The sequence below is a fragment of the Microcebus murinus genome, chromosome 3, assembly GCF_040939455.1.
Source record: "Microcebus murinus isolate Inina chromosome 3, M.murinus_Inina_mat1.0, whole genome shotgun sequence".
Classification (NCBI taxonomy): Eukaryota; Metazoa; Chordata; class Mammalia; order Primates; family Cheirogaleidae; genus Microcebus; species Microcebus murinus.
The window spans coordinates 83,553,324-83,574,947 of record NC_134106.1 but is presented as its reverse complement, the minus strand read 5'-3'; the positions used below and the strand labels follow the sequence as shown (position 1 = coordinate 83,574,947).

Genomic DNA, 21,624 nt, shown 5'->3' with positions numbered 1-21,624 from the left:
ATGTGCTAGACTTTTGTGTGACTGGCAGCAAAGTAAGTGTGTTTATACCAGTATCACTGTCCTACAGCATTACAATGGCTATGACTTCATTAGGTGATAGAAATTTTCAGCTCCTGCCGGGCGCGGTGGCTCACGCCTGTACTCCTGGCACTCTGGGAGCCCGAGGCGGGCGGATTGCTCGAAGTCAGGAGTTCAAAACCAGCCTGAGCAAGAGCAAGACCTCGTCTCTACTAAAAATAGAAAGAAATTAATTGGCCAACTAATATATATAGAAAAAAATCAGCCGGGCATGGTGGCACATGCCTGTAGTCTCAGCTACTCGGGAGGCTGAGGCAGTAGGATTGTTTAAGCCCAGGAGTTGGAGGTTGCTGTGAGCTAGGCTGACGCCATGGCACTCACTCTAGCCTGGGCAACAGAGTGAGACTCTGTCTCAAAAAAAAAAAAAAAGAAATTTTCAGCTCCATCATTATCTTAGGGGACCACCATTGTATCTGCCATCTGTCGTGGATTGAAACGTCATTATGTGACGTGCGACTATATTCAGTTTTCTCAAAGATTTTCCCCTGTAACGAATATTGATATCTGTCTCTGGCTTCGTGGTCTTAGTAAATATCTTTACCCAGGTTAATTGGAAAGCTGCCTCCTAGAGAAATATTTTTTCTATAAAAGGAAAGTTCTTTATTAAAATGGCAAAACAGAAACTTTAAGAAAGTCATTGTATTTATAGAAAAACTGCAACTCGCAGGAAAATGCAAGGAAAGAAAGAATATTCATGCCTAAAGCTGGGATCCATGTGGTCAGCCAGTCAGTGGCAGGTGTGTGGGAATCTGTGGGTGTCCTCCAGCACCCATACCGAGGCTGGCCTTGTCCCCCAGATGTCACAGCTTTTCTAATGCACGTGTGTCGTGGTCAGTGGAGGAGGAGGAGGTGGAGGCAGGCATCGTGTTTTCCTTAGGGGTTATTATTAATACGCTGTTAGATTTGACTCTACCACTGGAGGTAATAATAACTATTTTCTGACTAATGGTTTTAATCCCTTGAAAAGCTGTCCAGAAAGTAGTGTTTGCTCAAGATCCCTTTTGACAACAAGTCGGTTTGTGGAGTGCCTTGGACACTTGCAGGCTCTTTGGAACACCACAGGCTAGTTGAATGTAATTCAGAACTGAATGTAGCTTATAAAACAAGTGGCCGATATTATGGAATAATATGAATAGGTTAATAGCTGTAACTTTTCTTTCTAAATAAGGGAGGAAAGGTTAGCTGAGGTTAGAATTTTAAGGGCTTTGTGTCTTATCTGAGTCTGTAGTTTATCTTTTGGGCTGGGACACACCTTCCCAGACAAGTTAAGGATGGTAATGATGTTTCAGGTGCACGGTCCGCATTTCTGCCCACCTTTCCAAACTGGCTTCAGATCTGGCCTGGCTTTAGTCCAAATGCTACAATGACAGTTTGATCCCTGTTATGGTGAACTGTCATAAACTAAATAAAATAAATAAACAAAAAAAAAGCAAAAAGCTCTTACTGTAAAATGAGAAAACGGCAAATCTAACTTTAGGTAGAGTGTCCTTTTTAAAATTAGGAGAAGAATTCATCTTCAGCTTGTTCCAAGTGGTTTCTGTTATAGGGCTGTAAGACCCATTGATGAGTTTTTGGAGGTTTTTTTTTTGCGCCCTGAAGTGATGAAGTTCTGTTGCACATATAGCTTTATAGGGCTGTAAAGAGTTTGTTTCATTAAAAAGTTGTGAGCTAATTTTAAAATGTGAGATTTTTTTTTTTTTTGCAGATGCATAGGATGCCAGGCTGATCTTAAAGTTGACTCTCATGTTATGTGCACATTATTTGCACATAATATGCCATTCTTGCAGACAACAGATAACAGATTGTCATTCATTGGTTCAAGAATAATTACCAGTAAAGATCCCATCTTAATAAATGCCACTTTGTCATAACATTCTTTTAGCAAGATATATTTATTATATATAAATATCCTATATTTATATTTATATCTGTCTCGAGAGTTCGTAAATTATACATATGTTAAAATCTTATAATGTTGAATCTACAAGGCTCTTTCCCACTAGATAATGTATTTACTTAAAAAATTGCTCTTATTTTGTGTTTAATCTTTGTGCTGTGACTTTTTCATGAGGCCCGGCATTGGTGAAATTAGTGCAGCAGAAATGAAAAGGAGAGTGAGACAGTTGGTAAAAACCAGTCTTTTTTGTTGTTGCTGTTGTTGTTTTTTTTTTTGAGACAGAGTCTCACTTTGTTGCCCAGGCTAGAGTGAGTGCGTGGCGTCAGCCTAGCTCACAGCAACCTCCAACTCCTGGGCTCAAGGAATCCTGCTGCCTCAGCCTCCTGAGTAGCTAGGACTACAGGCATGCACCACCATGCCCGGCTCATTATATATATATATATATATATATATATATATATATATATATATTAGTTGGCCAATTAATTTCTTTCTATTTATAGTAGAGACAGGGTCTCATTCTTGGTCAGGCTGGTTTCGAACTCCTGGCCTTGAGCAATCCGCCCACCTCGGTCTCCCAGAGTGCTAGGATTACAGGCGTGAGCCACTGCGCCCGGCCAAAACCAGTCTTGAAATGGTTGAAAAATAAGAGTGGAGATATTATACTTGTCTGGCCCTGGAAGTGGAAGGAGGTGAGAGGCCAGCCTCCTTGAAGCTGCCACCCCAGAAGGTACAGGTGCTCACCCAGGGCGGGGCATCCACCCTCTGGAGCCGTCTGCCGTATGCTAGTTTTTTCCTTCATCTTCTAATATATAGGGGATATTTATGAGAAATAATTGATAGGATGCCCCAAATTGGACTTTGATATTCTGAGAAATGGCCATTGAATGTGAATGCAACGTAAACTAAGCATTGAATTTAGATGTAAAAAGAAATTACAAGTAAATCACTTATTTGTGTGATAAATATGCTTCCGTGTAATGAAGTTTTTTTGTTTTGTTTTGTTTTTTTGAGACAGAGTCTCACTCTGTTGCCCAGGCTAGAGTGCTGTGGTGTCAGCCTAGCTCACAGCAGCCTCAAACTCCTGGCCTCAAGCAATCCTTCTGCCTCAGCCTCCCGAGTAGCTGGGACTACAGGCATGCGCCACCATGCCCGGATAATTTTTCTCTATGTATTTTTAGTTGGCCAATTAATTTCTTTCTATTTTATGATAGAGACGGGGGGGGGGGGTCTCACTCTTGCTCAGGCTGGTCTTGAACTCCTGACCTTGAGCGATCTGCCTGCCTCGGCCTCTCAGAGTGCTAGGATTATAGGTGTGAACTACCACACCTGGCCCTGTAATTAAGTTTTAAACAAGGACATGTTGTTTGTGAATTCTACCAAGTTTATTAAACTGAGATTTTTTTCCCCTCTATTTTCAGGGTTAGCTGGTTTGGGAAAATGAGTAGAATTCTATATGTAAACATATGTATTTTTAAATGAATATTTAATATCTATAAAAAGATATTTATAATCTGTGTAAGATGTAGAGAATAATAATAAAGCAACATTTAGCCTAAGAAATAAAACATTGTAATACATTAGAAATCTGGCACATGCCCATTCCCAGTCTTGCCCTCCCTGGATTTATGTTTATTATTCTCTTAAGATTCCCTTACGATTCATCCTTACAGGTAGCTGTAGTTCATTCTCTTGCTGATGTCTATGTAGTATTCCAGGCTGTGGAGGGACTTGAGGCATTTTCACTTTAACCTTATCTCAAAAAAGATTGCTGTGAACTTTCTCGCTTCATGCCCTGGTGGACACAAAATGAATTCCATAGGGCATATGCCTAGAAGTAGAATCCCTGGATTACTAGTCATGTCAGGGGCTTCCTAGATAATGCTAACGTGTTTTTACCAGTTTAGAACTTTCCGCTGGCAGTGTGGAGCATTTTCATTGCACCATGTTCTTATGAACACCTGATGTTATCAGACTTCAAATAGTCTTGTCAATTTAATGGGTATGGAGCACATTTCTCATTGTACTTATAATTTGCAAATTCCAGGTAATTAATCAGGTTTTCTTTCATTTTTATTGGATGTTCCCCTTTCCTCTTCAGCAAAAAACTGGTTCATGTCTTTTGCCCATTCTTCTCTTAGATTATTTTTTCTCTGGCTGTGGGAGCTTCCACACCATCCGGAGGCCTGTGGTCAGATCTGTGATATCAGTGTCTTCTCCTCAGCCCCTTATGTTTTTCCCATCTTTTCACTTTCCTTATGGTTGGTATCTTTTAAAGAACGGAAGTTATACATTTTAATGTGGATGAATTTATCTTTTTTTCCCTTAGGGTTAATTACTGTAGTTTGGCAGCAATTTCTGAACTCAGTTAACTTAGGTCCTTTAGTTTTGTTCATTTTCAACATCGTTTTGACTATTCTAGGTCCTGTGATTTCCACTTAAAATTTAAAACCAGTTTGTAAATTTCTGCAGAAATCCTGCTGAGATTATAATTTAGGTCTTCCTTAATGTCTAACATCAGATTGAAGTTTCTAACTGTTGTTTGTAGTAATGCAGATTACTTTGGTAGTTTTTTAAAGAATTAAACTATTTTTAAACTCTCTAAGAGATTTTTGTCGGCTTCTATGTAAACGGTGACGTCATCTATGAATAATTATAGTTTTATCTTTGTTTTCAATTCTTTATAACTGTTCTTCTTTTTCTTGTTTTATTGTACTGACAAAGACTCCCAATACAATGTTGAATAGAGACAGTGTATTAGTTTTCTGGGGCCACAGTAACAGAGTACTACAAACTGGGTGCCTGGAACAACAGAAACTTCTATTTCACAGTTCTGGAGGGTAGAAATCTGAGATCAAGGTGTAGGCAGGGTTGGTTTCACCCAAGGGCTGTGAGGGAGAATCTGTTTCTGGCTTCTCTCCTAGTTTCTAGTAGTTTCCGGGATTCCTTGGCTTGTAGATCCCTGTCCTTTCCCTGTGCCTTTGCGTGTCTTTTCTCTGTATGTGTCTGCCTGTGGGTTCAAATTTCCCCTTTTTTTTTGAGACAGAGTCTCACTTGTTGCCCAGGCTAGAGTGAGTGCCATGGCGTCAGCCTAGCTCACAGCAACCTCCAACTCCTGGGCTCAAGCGATCCTCCTGCCTCAGCCTCCCGAGTAGCTGGGACTACAGGCATGCGCCACCATGCCCGGCTAATTTTTTCTATATATATTAGTTGGCCAATTAATTTCTTTCTATTTATAGTAGAGACGAGGTCTCGCTCTCGCTCAGGCTGGTTTCGAACTCCTGATCTTGAGCAATCCGCCCGTCTCGGCCTCCCAGAGAGCTAGGATTACAGGCGTGAGCCACCATGCCCGGCCTCAAATTTCCCCTTTTTATAAGGACACAGTCATACTGGATTAGGGCCCACCCTAATGACCTCATCTTAACTTGGTCATCTGTAAGGGCCTTGTTTCCAAATAAAGCCACATTCACAGATAACTGGAGTTGAGGACTTCAGCATGTTTTGGGTGGGTGGGTGGGGGGGTCTCATTTCAGCCCATAACAGATGGTAATACTGTGTTTCCCTGAAAATAAGACCTACCCTTAAAATAAGTCCTAGCAGGATTTCTAAGCATTTGCACAATCTGAGCCCTACCCGGAAAATAAGACATAGTGATGGGCGTGGCTACTCAGTGAATCCGCACAACCCATGCATTTCGTCACGGAGCGGTAAAGAAGACGAGCAGCCCTTCTCATCTGCCCCACGAGAGCTCTGTTGCTCAACATGAGAGATTGGGGCAAATGGTTCTAAAGGAAATAGAGTCGCAAGAAATTCAGGATGGAATTCGGGGTTTGGAGAGTTATGATGATGTTCCAGAACAAGATGACTTAACTATATTTGAATAAATGTAGATTGTTGTACTATACTTAAAAAAAATAACACATCCCCTGAAAATAAGCCCTAGGGTGTCTTCTTGAGGAAAAATAAATATAAGACCCTGTTTTATTTTCAGGGAAATACGGTAGCAGGTATTCTTGTCTTGTTTTAAAGGGAATGATTTTAAAATTTTGCTGTTAGGGTTTTTGTTTACTTTAAATAAGCAAGATAATATGCCACAAATTTGTGCTATAAATGGATGTCAAATTTTATTTAATGCTTTTTCTGTACCTATTAAAATATTTACAGTTTTTTTCTTTTCATTTATAAATGTGGTGAAGTAAACCAACAGATTTTATTAACTTAAACCAATATTGCATCTCAACATAGCCATTTTGTATTTTTAAACATACATTGGTTGATTCAGTGTGCTAATATTTAATATTTTTGCATGTTGATTTATGAGTAAGAGTGTCCTATGATTTTCCTTTTTCCTGTATGCTTATCTGGTTAGAATATCAAAGTTGTACTTTATACTGGCTTTATAAAATGGAGTAGAATGTGTTCCCTCTTTTTTTTTTTTTTTTAATTCTTAGGAGCATTTATTATGTGAAATTGGAATTATGTGATTCCCACATGTTTGGTAGAACTTTCTAGGAGAACGATCTGGACGTGGTGTTTGCTCTGTGGGGCCGACAGTGTCCATGAAATCAGAATATAGCCAGTGCTCTGCATTGCTCGTAAGCTCGTCATAAGCAGCTCTGCTGGCTTTGGCTGTGTGCTGTGAGATAAGTGGTACCTCTAGACACCTACCTGCTGGCATAACAGGTCTCCAAGAACACAGAAACTTTTTTTGAAACTTATAGGTAATATGAAAGTCTATGGTGTCCAGTCAGTGTATAGCCAGAGAGAATGGAATTGCTTTTGAACTGAGTTTTAGGAAACTTACTAAGGAGTCTAAGGGAAGATGCCAAACATAACCAGTTCTTTTAATAGTGGCCACAGGTGCTGACTAAAAGATAATGTTTTTGTGTACATTTATGGAAAAAAGATTAGTATTTGTGCGTAAGTATTTTCAAAGACCTGGACTTAGATTCTAGTTATCACTAGTGGCAGTGTCTTTAAGATGACAATGTGGGCATTCTTAGTCTGATAGAAAATATTTACTAGTATTTTTATTTTGGCCCCTAGCACACAATTTTCTTTATACTGTTACTTGTTTATTTTTCTAGTCCTATTTCCTTAATGAGACTGGGAGACTTTTGGGAAATGGGACTGTGTCTCATACTTTTTATTTTTATTTTTTTTGCACTCTTAAAGGTGTTTGCTATCTGTATAATATTTATTTAAATTATGGTCCTTGAGTATACTAGTATTTTTCAGGCTCTTCCATAACTGAGTATGTATTTTGAGATTTTGAGAAAACATTAAACTGTTGATCTTTTAGCCAGGTGTGGTGGTGCTCACCTGTAAGTCCCAGCTACTCAGGAGGCTGAGATGGGGATCCCTTGAGCCTAGTTAGTTACGATCGCACCACTGTACTCTAGCTGGGCAATAGTCCAAGACCCTGTCTCTAAAAATAAAAAAGGTTGATCTTTGAAACTAGACATGCTTTTAAAGTGAAATGCGAACAGAAAGTTCAAGTTTTAGATCACACAGGAAAAGTATGAATTGTATACCTTAGAGAAACCTTTTATTAGCATGTTGATTTCTCTCTGATTCAGAGCCTGGTTAGTTGGATTTAATGATAATACAAAGGTGTGGCCTATGTTTATGTTTTTATGATTCATATTTTTTTTATTTTAGCATATTATGGGGGTACAACTGTTAAGGTTACTTATATTGTTCATGCCCCCTATGATTCATATTATATTGATATAAATATGACACGTGAACAAGATCATGGAGAGTGTTTTCTCACTGCTTAAAAGAATAGTTTTTAAGTGCTAGCATATTATGTAGTCGGCTTTCATTTACCTCCATGTAATTTTGCCTTACCATTTAATTATTACCATTTAAATATTATTATTATTATTTTTTTTTTTTTTAGGAAAAGGGTCTCATTCTGTTGTTCAGCCTGGAGTGCGGTGGTGTGATCAGAGCTCACTGTAACCTCAAACTTCTGGGCTCAGTCAGTCCTCCTGCCTTAGCCTCCTCAGTAGCTGGGACACAGGTGTGTGCCACTCATAGGTGGCTAATTTTTTAAAAATTTTTGTAAAACGGGGTCTCACTATGTTGCCCAGGCTGGTCTCGAACTCCTGGGCTCAAGTGATCCTTCCACCTTGGTCTCCAAAGTGCTGGGATTATAGGTATGGGCCGTTGCACCTGGCTCCATTTAATTATTAAAGCAGGTTTTTTATTTAAAGGCCTCCAGCAGGAAATTTATCTTTAGCAAGACTTGAGTAACTATAGTTACCAAATAATGAAACAATATTGCATTTTCTTTTAAATATTATAGAGTTATGACCTTTTGATAAACCACATGCTTTTCTTACAGGTGCCTCTCCATTCCTCCTCTGTGTGCAGCCAAGGACTTAGACTAACTGTGGTGTTTGATTCTTTCCATAATACTCCGTACCGCAGATGTGTTCAGCATATCCCTTATGCTAACTAAAGACAGAGGCTAGAATTATGGACAATACGCTTTTAAGAAGTTAAATAAGAGTTTGATTGTAGGTGCCCAAAGCTTGTTTCTCTATTTCTTCCACAAAGGGAAAGACACAATTTATATTTTAAATGGCAGAATAACTTTATCCTGCCATTTTAAAAGACAGCCCTGATGATAGATCAATCAGTGGAGGGAGAAGTATTTTCTATTACTTGACTTTCACTGACTTAGATGTCTCAAAGCCTACATTTCGATATCTGGGTTTTTTGCATTAGCATTTAAATGGAGGAAAAAATGCTGTCTAGGTGAGTTTGGGTGATTATGGGGTCAGTTGGGACAGATAGATGATGGTGTTAAAGAATTATTTGTGCCAGAGACTATTTGCAGGAGCCTGCCAGAGTCCTTCACCCAACTTTCCCTGGGATTCCGGGAAGTTCCTGAGCTCGGAGACAGGGGGACACGATTCCTTTTCTTTTCTTTCTTTTTTTTTTTTATTTCGGCATATTATGGGAGTACAGATTTTAAGGTTTCAATAAATGCCCTTCCCCCCACAAGTCTGAGTCTCCAGCATGACCATCCCCCAGATGGTGCACATCTCACTCATTATGTATGTATATACCCACCCCCCCTTCCACGATTCCTTTTCTGTGGGACCTTTTGAGCCTTCCTCCCCACTCTCCCCTCCTCTTTTCCGTGGTTTCTGTGAAGGTGAGCCCCATAACTGAGTGTGAAGATGCTGAGGGTAGGGGTACAGTGTTCCGGCTGGCATTGGTGTCTGTCAGGGGAGGTGAACAGGTTGCCCGTATCTGAGGACAGAAGACAGCATTGTTCTGTCTCTTGCTGCCCAGCTTAGGAAATAAAGAACTGAAGCTGGATGGGAGAATGGGGGAGAGATGGGAGCTGGTCCATACGGGGAGGGAATCATAGTTAATGATGAGATCAAGCACTTTTATTGAGTGTTGTGTAAAATGCCAAACGATATAGTAAGCTTTTTACACGAGCTAATTTACTTAACCCTCAGTCTATGAAGTAGGTGCCATTATTGTTACACTCGTTTCACAGATGAGAACATCGAGGCTGGAAAAAGCACCTGTCGTTGTCTGTTTGGGCTGCTATAACAAACTCCCATAAACTAGGTAATTTATAAACAATAGAAATTATCTCCACTCACAGTCCTGGAGGCCGGAAAGTTGGAGATCGAGGCAGGGCAAGTTCGGTGTTTGGTGAGCACCTAGACGGTGCTTTCTAGCTGCCTCCTCTCATGGTAGAAGAAGTGAGCAGACTCCCTTAGGCCTCTTTGATAAGAGCTCTCATCCCACCCAGGAGAGTTCCACCCTCATGGCCCAGCCACCTCCCGGATGCCCCATCTCCCAGCACTACTGCCCTGGGGATTAAGTTTCCACATGTAATTTTGGGGGACACACAAAACATTCTGACCGCAGCACCAAGTAAGTTTTGCTCAAGTGATGAGAAGAGACAGGAGGGACGGATGTGTCCTCATCCCCAGACCTGGGGTACCCTCCTGCCTGGGGATTTTATTTGCCCAGGGCAGAGGGCTGGAGTCTCACTCATGTACATCAATTGTTGCCCCAGTGGACAGGGGGTTACAAGTAATTGCCGAGTTCTAAAATCTTTGAGTTGAAAGGCACTGGAGAGGTTATTGGATACCTCCCCTTCCCTGATGTATGAATCTTTCTTGAATATTTCTGAGAGGTCTTCTTGTCTTCTCTGGAATGCCTCAAAGGATTAAGGAACTTAATCACTCATGAAAACCCTATTCCATTTTTGGACAACTTGCAGTGATGAGAAGGCTCTCTGACGCAGGCCCGGCCAGTGTCCCTGTGACTTCCATCATTCTCTGTAGTCCTCTTGTGCAGTCCTCTCTCTCGGATCCCCTGCTCTGCTCCTGTCACAGGGTCTGTGCCTGTGAGTCTGCCTCCGACCACCTGAGAAGTCAGGAGGCCGTCTCGCCTAGTCTGCTGCCTCTCACCATAGAGTTAGAAACCAAAGTCCTCTCCAGAGGCTGGGTAGGAAGCCAGGGGTTAGCATCTGGGGCAGCCTCTTGTCCTATGGGAGCCGGTGGCCGGCCTGCAAATCTACCAACTCCCACCTGAAAGACTTGGGAGACCCGAGGCACACCTTTACTGTTCCACACGAACACGTTTACTCTGGAGCTGGGGCCAATGTGCACGCCTTGCTGGGAAGGATACAAAGCAGGCGTCCTCAAACTACGGTCCCAGGGCCACATGTGGCCCGCCCAGGACATTTATCCGGCCCGCTGGGTGTTTTTGCCACCGCTGCCCGTCCTGCTTAGCAGCGGACTCCTCCTCCTGGGCCCACAGTGCGCATGTGAGGAATGTGCGCCGCACTCTCCAACGGCCTGTGGGACAGTGAACTGGCCCCCTGTTTAAAAAGTTTGAGGACCCCTAATACAAAGGAATGCAAGACACAGTTCCTGCCTCGGCGTTTCTGGCAGGATCCTATAGTTGCATCCCACCGTTGACTGAAATGCATGTTCAGGTAGCGGTAGACACTCGGGGAAGATTGTTGAGCGCCGTCTCTGCCTTTTTCAGACGTTCCTTTGTTGTGTTGTCTGTGGGTGAGTACGTGCACCCATCTCCCCCAACGGGTGTGTCTCCCGTGGACAGCGTGAGGAAGTTCCAGATGACTTTCCGCTCTGGTGGGAAAGAGCGTGATGGCACGATCACCAGCACATGTGTGCACGCGTGCACGTGTGTGCTTTTCTGCTGGGGTCTCCCGATTGTCTGATGGGGGAGGTCAACGGGGAAATCTTTTCTTTGCATTTTTTAAATCAGTGTTGAATGATTTTCTGTAATGGAAATAACTGGCGAGTCAGTGTGTCTTTATTGCAACCTGACACGTTTCTGCTCATTCCTTGTTCCTCTAAAATTAATTTTATTTCCCCTTTCTCTCCCGACAGATCACCCGGTAGACATGATGAACATCAAGGCCTTCACGCTGGTCTCTGCGGTGGAGCGGGAGCTGCTCATGGGCGACAAGGAGCGCATCAACATAGAGTGCGTGGAGTGCTGCGGCAAGGACCTCTATGTGGGCACCAACGACTGCTTCATCTACCACTTCCTGCTGGAGGAGAAGACTGTGCCCGCTGGGGCCGCCACCTTCACTGCCACCAAACAGCTGCACAGGCACTTGGGTTTCAAGAAGCCAGTGAATGAGCTGCGGGCGGCCTCGGCTCTCAACAGGCTGCTGGTGCTGTGTGACAACTCCATAACCCTGGCCAACATGCTGAACCTGGAGCCCGTCCCCTCGGGGGCCCGCATCAAAGGGGCGTCCACCTTTGCTCTGAACGAGAACCCCGTGAGCGGGGACCCGTTCTGTGTGGAGGTTTGCATCATCTCTGTCAAACGCAGAACCATCCAGATGTTTCTGGTGTACGAGGACCGGGTGCAGATCATCAAGGAGGTGTCGACCCCGGAGCAGCCCCTCGCCGTGGCCGTGGACGGCCACTTCTTGTGCCTGGCTCTGACCACGCAGTACATCATCCTGAACTACAGCACGGGCGTCTCCCAGGACCTGTTTCCCTACTGCAGCGAGGAGAAGCGGCCGATCGTCAAGAGGATAGGGAGACAGGAGTTCCTGCTGGCGGGCCCGGGAGGGCTGGGTGAGGAGGATGCTTTAGCGCCCCGGTTTTCCTGGCGTGGTATCCGCGAATGCACTCTGAAATTGGAGAGCGAGGTTTTCGCTGTGCACAGTAAATACTCAAGAAGAGTATTGGCGAGAATATGTGGCAGGATAGTGGCAGAAGTGCATGAGCAGTGTTTGATTGTCTTGGCTCCTGAATGGTGACATTCTGTTTTTGTCCTTTCCTCCTTCACATCAATATATTATGGTCGAGCAGCCCTCATCCAAAAATCCAAAATCTGAAACTTTTTGAGTGGTGATATGTCATCACAAGTGGAAAAATTCCCCACATACGTACTTAACACGAACTTTGTTTCATGTACAAAGTTATTAAAAATATTGTATGAAATTACCTTCAGGTCCTGTGTATAAGGTATATATGACACATAAATGAGTTTCATGTTTAGGCTTGGGTCCCATCCCCAGGATATCTCATCGTGTATATGTCAATATTCAAAAATCTGAAATCCGAATCACTTCTGATCCCAAGCATTTGGGATAAGGGGTACTCGGCCTGTGTCGGGAATGCTTCTAAGAAGCGAAACTTCTCGTAAGTATTTGGTCACACCAAGTACGTTATATCCAAAAGGCAGTTTTCAACAGGGGGGTCCCTTCTGTCTCTTAGAAATGACTTTCTAAAAAGCATTGTTAGGAACTCACGGATGTGCTTGGTTCCTTCGGTGCCTGGTGGAAGCTCATTCGGGGGGACTCCTGAGTCCCTCCGACATGTCCAGGAATCTGTTAGTGTCCCCGGCTGCTGGCATGTTCCCGGCTCACCTAGTGCCCTTCCTGCCCTGGGTCTGGTTTCAGCCATTTCTCCAAGGAACCCTCACGGTTGCAGACCATAGCCTGGGGGCTAGAGGTGCTTGTTTGCTATCGTTTCTAGTGGACAGTGCTGAGAAGTGTATATTTTTCAGTCATAACTCTGCAGTGAGATCACGTTGATAGAACCAGTCCATCATCAGCATACCTGTGCCTCCTGTCAACCACACTAAAAATCTTACTTCTCTTACTTTACCCAACATCATTCTTCCTTTAATTTATCCCATAGTGTATAGAACAGAATAACAGTACTGACACTACTGTGCCCACAGCGTTAATTACTGGAAAAAGTTTAATGGTTTGTGGTTCTTTTTGTCCTGAGGGTATTAGGAATATACAGTCAAATTACTGTGTTTTAAATTCACTTGGAATAGTTCCCCTCTGTGCGGTTATGCCACCAACTAGATATACAGTTAGATTGGTTTGTTTTATTTTACTTTTCAATTTTTGGAAATTGCTTTAGTTTATTTATTTTTTATTATATAAATATTTACAGGGTTCCAAGGCAGATAAAATACAGCAAGATAGAATCAAAGAGGTCTAGCGTATATCCTGCTTTTTGCCTAGTCTCTCCCTCCTCCATAGGTAACCTTTATTTTTAGGATTTATCCTTTCATTTTTAAATACAACATAAAAATGTAAACATTTGTATCTCCCTCCTTCTTGGCTAAATGTAGTGTACTGTTCTTTCCCTTGCTTTTTTTACTTAATATATTATGGCAGTCACTTCATAGTATACCATAGAGGTCTTCCTTCTTCATTTTTATATTATTTTATTTATTTATTTTTTTTTGAGACAGAGTCTTACTCTGTTGCCCGGGCTAGAGTGAGTGCCATGGCATCAGCCTAGCTCACAGCAACCTCCAACTCCTGGGCTCAGGCAATCCTCCTGCCTCAACCTCCCAAGTAGCTGGGACTACAGGCATGTGCCACCATGCTCAGCTAATTTTTTCTGTATATATTTTTTAGTTGTACTGCCAATTTCTTTCTATTTATAGTAGAGACTGGGTCTTGCTCTTGCTCAGGTTGGTCTCGAACTCCTGACCTTGAGCAATCCGCCTGCCTTGGCCTCCCAGAGTGCTAGGATTACAGGCATGAGCCACCACGACCTGCCTATCCTTTCATTTTTAGATAAAACATAAAAACAAATACATAAACATTTGTATCACCCTCCTTCTTGGCTAAATGGTAGTGTACTGTTCTTTCCCTTGCTTTTTTTACTTAATATATTATGGTAATCACTTCATAGTATAACATAGAGGTCTTTCTCCTTCATTTTTATATTAATACCTACATGCTACTCAACGGTGTGGAGGTGCCACAGTGCATTGGACATGCTGGTGGACGTTCGGTTTTTTTCTAGTCTTACGCTGTTAAAAGGGACTTATCTTTGTGTGTTTGTGTGTGTTTTCAGAGTGTCTATGAGAAAGCTTTCTGGAGGTGAGATTGCTGAGTTTGCAAAGTGTAAATGCAAAATATTACCACATTTCTCCTCCATAAAGGTTGTACCAATTCATTTCTCTCCAGCAATGTATGACAGCCTGTTTCTCCCCAGCTTTGCCAACAGAGTATGTTGTCCAGACTTCTGCTAAACAGTCTGGTACATAAGAAATGGTTTCACAGGGTAGTTTTAATTTGTGTTTCCCCTATTACATGCAAGGTTGAACAATTTTCATATGTTTAAGAGCCATTTGCAGTTCTTTAATGGGAATTATCTATTCTTTAGCTTTTTTTTTTAAGTATTCTTAATATATTTGAGATACTAACTTAGTATCTGTTACATAAGTTTCAAATATTTATTTCTTTTTACCACACAAAAGGTTTTTTAGAAATTTCTATATAATCAAATATATTGACCTTTTTAGTTATTGCTTCTTGACTTTTAGTTGCAGTTAGGAACTTTTTCCACATCTTTTGAGTTAAAGATGGAGTCACCTGTGCTTTCTGCTTGTATGATTTCATTTCTTAGAGTGAGGAGTGTAAAGAATGGATTTAATTTTGTCTTTTTTATGTGGCTATCCAGTTATCCCACCCAACTAAGGAGTCCATTTTCTCCTTGTCAATGTAGGTGGCTGCCTTTAAATGTACATTCAATTCTCCTTTAGTCTTTTGTCTGTCTCTGGAGTTTCTGTTTTGTTCCATCAGTTCATTTGCCTGTTCATGTGTCATACCTAACCGTTTTAGGTATAAAGATTTTATAGTGAAAACATTTGACTTCAGGTATCCCTTTGTTGGTTGTAGTGTTAGGACTGAAGGGAAATGATATTCATATTTTGGATGCATTTTTCCCCAAGCTTGCTATCTCAACGACATGGGTATCATGCTAAATGAATTAACCTTCTTAATTGTTGTTCTGCTTATAACTGGTACACTTATAAGCAGATTGAAAAGTCACTTGTAAGGTCTCACATTGCATATATACAACATAGTAACCACCACCATCTTCCACCGTCTTCATATAGATTCAGAAGTTATTAAGTCAAACAAATTAGTGAATGTAAATGCACCTTTAAACGAAAAAGCTATATGTTTTCGTTTTTCTTGCTGCCATTCTCCCTGAATATAACTTGTGATCATTCCCCTGTCATGAGAAATTGCTCTGAACTTTTTGCAGAGCAATACTTTGTTAGAATTTTCATAATATGATTGATTATTGTGGCTTTGAACTCTATCTTGTGATAATGCTTCTTGAAGAAGGCAGATAACTCAGCTGCTCTTCATCCACCCCCAGCTTAGATAAGGAGGTAGACTGAAACTTAGAGGGTGCACAATTGAAAGTAATGTTTTGAGAGGTGTACCTCTTGCACGTTTGTTACGTTTGCATGTGACAGCACTCACACTCCTTCCCTAGTTTAGAAGCAGTACACGTCATCGCCTGCTTGGCCAGAATAGAACTAGTTCATGGGTATTGGTCACAGTCCCCTCCGTTCCAGGCTGGACTTCAACTCTGAGCATGGGCAGTTCCTCATAGAACCCCTAGTAGAGTGCTTGGCACATAGTAGGTGCTCAATACATACGTGTGGAATGGCTGGGTGAGAAAGAGTTGTAACTTAGAGAGACAAACCAGTTAGAGGACTAGATATGAAAGAAAGCTTGCAAAGCTTCCTAAATTGATTGAAAGTCACTTTTGTCCCACATGAGGACATGTACTTTATAAATCTTCATGTCGGTTATACAGAAACATTTTTTAACCTCATTTTTTTTTTTTTAATTTTTTGAGACAGAATCTCACTTTGTTGCCCAGGCTAGAGTGAGTGCCGTGGTATCAGCCTAGCTCACAGCAACTTCAGTCTCCTGGGCTCAACGATCCTACTGCCTCAGCCTCCCGAGAAGCTGGGACTACAGGCATGTGCCACCATGCCCAGCTAATTTTTTGTATATATACTTTTAGTTGGTCAGTTAATTTCTTTCTATTTTTGGTAGAGACGGGATCTCGCTCATGCTGGTTTCGAACTCCTGACCTTGAGCGATCCACCCGCCTCAGCCTCCCAGAGTGCTAGTAGGATTACAGGCGTGAGCCACCGCGCCCGGCCTTAACCTCATTTTTAATGGCAGTACATGTCAGGTATGCATTCTAGGTAAGGTAGTTAGTTCTCTTTACAGAAATAAAGTCCTGTAGGGTTCTTCACACATGCAGTGCATTATATTATCTTTCCTTTCTTGAAATATAAGATGTTATAGGAAACTGCAGGGGGCATTTCTGCATCCAGACATATCTACAGAAAAAAGATACCATAGTTATTTGAAGTCCCACCTAACTCTTTCTTCTTATTTCCATAGGCATGTTTGCCACAGTCGCCGGGATCTCCCAGCGTGCCCCTGTGCACTGGTCAGAGAACGTGATCGGGGCGGCCGTTTCCTTTCCGTATGTCATAGCGCTCGATGACGAATTCATCACGGTTCATAGCATGCTGGACCAGCAGCAAAAGCAGACCCTGCCCTTTAAGGAAGGCCACATCCTGCAGGACTTTGAAGGTACTCGTTTACGTAGGCATCTTTACAAAACTTGCTTACCAACCCTTTTATGATGATATTGCTTTAGTAAATGTTATGAAAAGTCTGTTAGGAACTGGGCCTTGTGCTGAGCATAGCAGATAAATGAATGATTCTAACACGGTCCCTGCAAGAGTGCGGTGTAACTGTAGGGTACAGTGTGTACGGAGGGGCAGTGTGAGCTGAGCTGCAGCAGACGGGGGCAGTCAGGGAGGGATTTCATCTTATGTGTAATGCTGAGCCAATTGAAGGATTTATTTTACTTTTCCTCAGTTTTATTTTGAACATTTTCAAATGTATAGAAAAGTTGAAAGAGAAGGAAAGCCTTTCCTCTAGATTGGACACATGTTAACATTTTGCTGAGCCATTTGAAAGTAAGTGGAAGATAGCATGACTTATTTTTTTTGGGGGGGAGACAGGGTCTTGCTCTGTCACCAGAGCGAGAGTGCAGTGGCATCATCACAGCTCACTATAACCTCAAACTTCTGGGTTCAAGCAGTCTTCCTGCTTCAGCCTCCTGAGTAGCCAGGATGGGCACACACCACCACATCCAGCTGATTTTTCTAGTTTTTGTAGAGAGGGAGTCTCACTGTGTTGCTCAGGCTGGTCTCAAACTCCTTGCCTCAAGTGATCCTCCCATGTCAGCCTCCCAAAGTGCTAGGATTACAAGCAGTTAGCCACCACTTGGCATCCTTATGACATTTAATCTCAAAATAACTTTAACACTCATCTCCTAAGAATAAGGGCATTTTGCTATAAAACCACAATGCCATTTTCACACCTAAAAAATTAACACTAATTCTGTAGTACCATCTCATGTCCTGCTTTTATATTCAGATTTCTCCAGCTGTCCTCAAAAATGCCTTTTATTGTGTCTTCTTTAAACCAGGAACTGATTGAGATTTATGCATTGCATTTGCCATTCCAGGATTTTAGTTCACCAAGCATTGCTCTTCTGTGTCCAGCACAGTCTTAGCTGCTGGAGAGATAAACTTAGTAAGACACACGGTCCCTACCGTTAGGTGGGTCAGATTCCAGGTGGGCACTGACACATGTCTTGGAGTAGCATATAGAGCAGTATTATGATGCTGTATGTGTCGAATGATAGCGGTGGGCTCAGGGTGTCATGGACACATACAGGAGACGATGTAATCCGCCTTGAGTGGGAACAAAGAGGCCAGCTGGAAAAAGTGACAGCAGGCAGAGGAGGGACAGAATCTTATGTGAGTTTGAGAAAAACTGCTTTAGTTGTGATACAGAAGACAGAAAGAAAAGATCATTTCATTGCTTCCTGTGAACTGGTAGTGCTTAGCTGAAAGTTTCTTCAGAAGAGAACAGTTTCATTTGAAAGCTTAGTAGTGGGAGCTAGTCTTGGATTGCAGTTCTGACTCTTCCGTGAACAACCTGGGGAGGGTCTCACAGGTAAAACGAGGACAGCAGTGTTGGCCAGCAGGGTTTAACTCGCAGGAGAGTGGGGAAATGAGTACATTAATGGCAAGACTTGGGGCGTATTTGGATGGTAGATGAATATGAAATATCTCATGGTTCAAAATATTGCATTAAAATCTTAGTTTTAGGCCAGGTGCGGTGGCTCATGCCTGTAATTCTAGCACTCTGGGAGGCTGAGGCGGGCGGATAGCTCAAGGTCAGGAGTTCGAAACCAGCCTGAGCAAGAGTGAGACCCCCATCTCTACTAAAAATAGAAAGAAATTAATTGGCCAACTAAAAATATATAGAAAAAAATTAGCCGGGCATGGTGGTGCATGCTATAGTCCCAGCTACTTAGGAGGCTGAGGCAGGAGGATTGCTTGAGCCCAGGAGTTTGAGGTTGCTGTGAGCGTGAGCTAGGCTGACGTCATGGCACTCTAGCCTGAGCAACAGAGTGACACTCTGTCTCAAAAAAAAAAAAAAAAAAAAAATCTTAGTTTTATATAAACTAAGTTGGAGGGGAAAGAATTTTTTAAAATTGTTACATGAGGCATATTTTAATTCTTACTGATAATGTTCCCTGATTGAGCTCTGCCAATTCATTGGATTATATATTATACATCTACCACAATGGTTTTAAATTTGCTAGCACTTTTGAATCAAAAAAGGGGGGAAAAAGCATATATTATTCTTTGGAAATATAGTATTAAGATTTTGCCCTTTTCTAACAGTTGACAATGTGGAAAGAAGAAAAGGGAAGCATTATAATTTCTAATTTCTGTAGGAATTCTATTGAGAAACTATGATGATATTGATTAGCAATCAGATAATGATCTAATTTGTAGAAAGCAATGTGTTTTCTTGCAGGCAATATGTTTTTTCCTTTTCCAACAATGTTGAATTTCTTCCCAGGAAGAGTGATTGTTGCCACAAGTAAAGGAGTTTACATCTTGGTTCCATTACCTCTGGAAAAACAAATACAGGATCTTCTAGCAAGCCATAGAGTGGAAGAGGCTTTGGTTTTAGCAAAAGGGGCCCGGAGGAATATTCCAAAAGAGAAATTTCAGGTTTGTAATTAACTGGTCACAAGAAAGCATGCCTCTAAGCTACCAGTTAGAGAACATTTGGATTTAACTAACATGCATTGGCCCTTCCTGTATGCCAGACTGCTTTTGTATCTGTTATTTAATTTTCTCAATAAATCCACATTTTATAGATAAGGAAATACATTGCAGAGCAGTCGAACAGCTTGACTGACAATATACAGCTAATAATGGAGACGTCAGGTTTTGAACTTCAGACTTAATTCTGCTACTTTATACACTGGGTTGTATTTCTAATCAACTTTCTTCTTCAGTGAACATTCAGAGAAGAGTCAAGAACATAGTTCTTATAAACCAGAAAAGTTAATTTGTCTCTGAATTCAGAATTTGTGTTTGTTGGGATGGGGTTGAATTAAAGTTTAGATTTTTTTATTGTCTATAGGAAAAGCTTTGCTATTCATATTGATAAAAGTGCCTAATATTGCAGGAACCTATCTAATTAATTTCCTTAGGAGAAAATTTTTAATGCATTTAAGAAAGACTAATTTTGGATATAATTGCTATGATAAATATAATTGATATAAATCAAGTTTCCTAAAAATTATTACTTGATCAATTGTTAGTTGTTCAGGTTGCTCTATATATTTGAGAGTAATAAAACATAATATTGATGTGTGTATCCTTTATATGAATATCTAAATTGATAATTAATAGATATTAATTCTTAATATTAAGAATTAATGTCGGTCAGATTTTATACCTGACAGTGTGGTGGTTGTGGGTGAAATACTCTTTGGCCTCAGGTGCTTTATGCAGCAAAGGATAGATTCTGACAGTGGAAGAAGGCAAGGTGTGTGATTTATGGTTATGGAGTGTGAAGGGGAGCATCTTTTCTGTATTTCAACATGGATAAACTTTCCGTCTTTGTTGCTGGCTTTTAAGTAAGACAGATCTGTTAGTGTGCAGCAGGGGGCAGCAAAAGCAAAAGGAAGAAAGCTCCTGTTGGTTCAGGGCCTGGACTGTGCTGAGCACTTTTATTGTTTTCCATCTGCAGTGAGCCATGCAGGGCAGGGGAAGGGACCCCGAGGCAGGTCACCACTCTGACTGAGGCTGGCTGCCACCACGCTTGCTCTCGATCCCTGCTCTCCTCTGCCAGCTGCCCTCCGTGGAGGTGTTGGAGTCCAGAGGGGCCATGCCAAGGTTGTCACAGCTGCTGCTGGGGCGGGGTGGTGTCCCCTCCTTGCACCCACACCATGTGTACACTTTAAGTGCATAACATTTTCTTACAGAGGCTTTCAGTGTTCTTTATCTGATTGTTTGCTTTTTTCCCCTCTACCTATTTTTTACCAAGAGTAGAGATGAACAGTCATTATTAGATAAGTCATCTTGTTCTTAAATCTGGTATCTCGAGAGGTTTTTTGTTTTGTTTTTCCTTTTCTAACCTGTTCTTTGTATTGCTCCAAACTCATATATCTAGCTCTGGAAATATGTCCTCAGAATTATCTCTACTTCAGCCTTTATTCTCAGTTCCCATTGTTACTGCTGGTGTTCAGATCTCCCCCATATTTTGCCTGAATTATTTTCACAGCTCCCTTCTCGTGTGTTTGCACTCCATCCTCCAGGTAGCTATGGGAATCCAAATCCTTCGCTTAAAAGACTTGACTGGGCACCTCCTTGCCTGGGTAAAGTCCTTGAAAGGCGTCATAATCTGGCTCTACCTACTTCTCTGGCCTCTTGGTCACACCTGGCTCCTGCTGCCTAAATTCCACATTCCCGCCTCAAAGGGTGTAGGACAAAGAGAGCAAGCAACTCTTGAGCCCTATAATATGCCAGGCACTCTGCAAGGCAGATGAGACATTTGTTTTGTTAATCCTCAAAAGAATTCAGTAGTAGCTGGTGCCCTCATCTTACAGACAAGACCTAAAGACAGGGCAGCCCAGATCAGACGTAGAGCTGTGATGTCAGGGCCAGCCCTGTCTGGGGCTCTTTGCCCTGCCGCCCGTGCCTCCCCATTTCTGGAACATGCCATGTTCCCTCTCACACACCTCTACCCTTCCCCCTTCCCTGCGCTTGTTATTTATGCTATGTCCTATTACTGGGGTATATTAATACTTCTGTACTCAGTAAGATACCGTCTCAGAACCTTGCTTAAATCTGTCTCCTTCGCTGAGCGTTTTCTCTCCTCCGGGCAGAACTGAGAACTGCTTTTCCCCCTGCTTCTGCAAGTCTGTGTGTAC

The 21,624-nt window shown here is 41.9% G+C and overlaps 1 protein-coding gene across 1 annotated transcript in view; it reads left to right on the top strand.

Annotated features, from left to right (window-relative positions):
- Positions 1 to 21,624, top strand: part of TGFBRAP1 (transforming growth factor beta receptor associated protein 1) — a 56,740-nt gene that overhangs the window by 9,294 nt on the left and 25,822 nt on the right. Inside the window, exons 2-4 of the mRNA XM_012737660.3 lie at positions 11,380 to 12,081; positions 16,704 to 16,898; positions 19,257 to 19,411. Coding sequence (XP_012593114.2) covers positions 11,394 to 12,081; positions 16,704 to 16,898; positions 19,257 to 19,411 — 1,038 coding nt within the window. The 5' untranslated portion in view covers positions 11,380 to 11,393. The remainder of the gene's footprint in view (positions 1 to 11,379; positions 12,082 to 16,703; positions 16,899 to 19,256; positions 19,412 to 21,624) is intronic.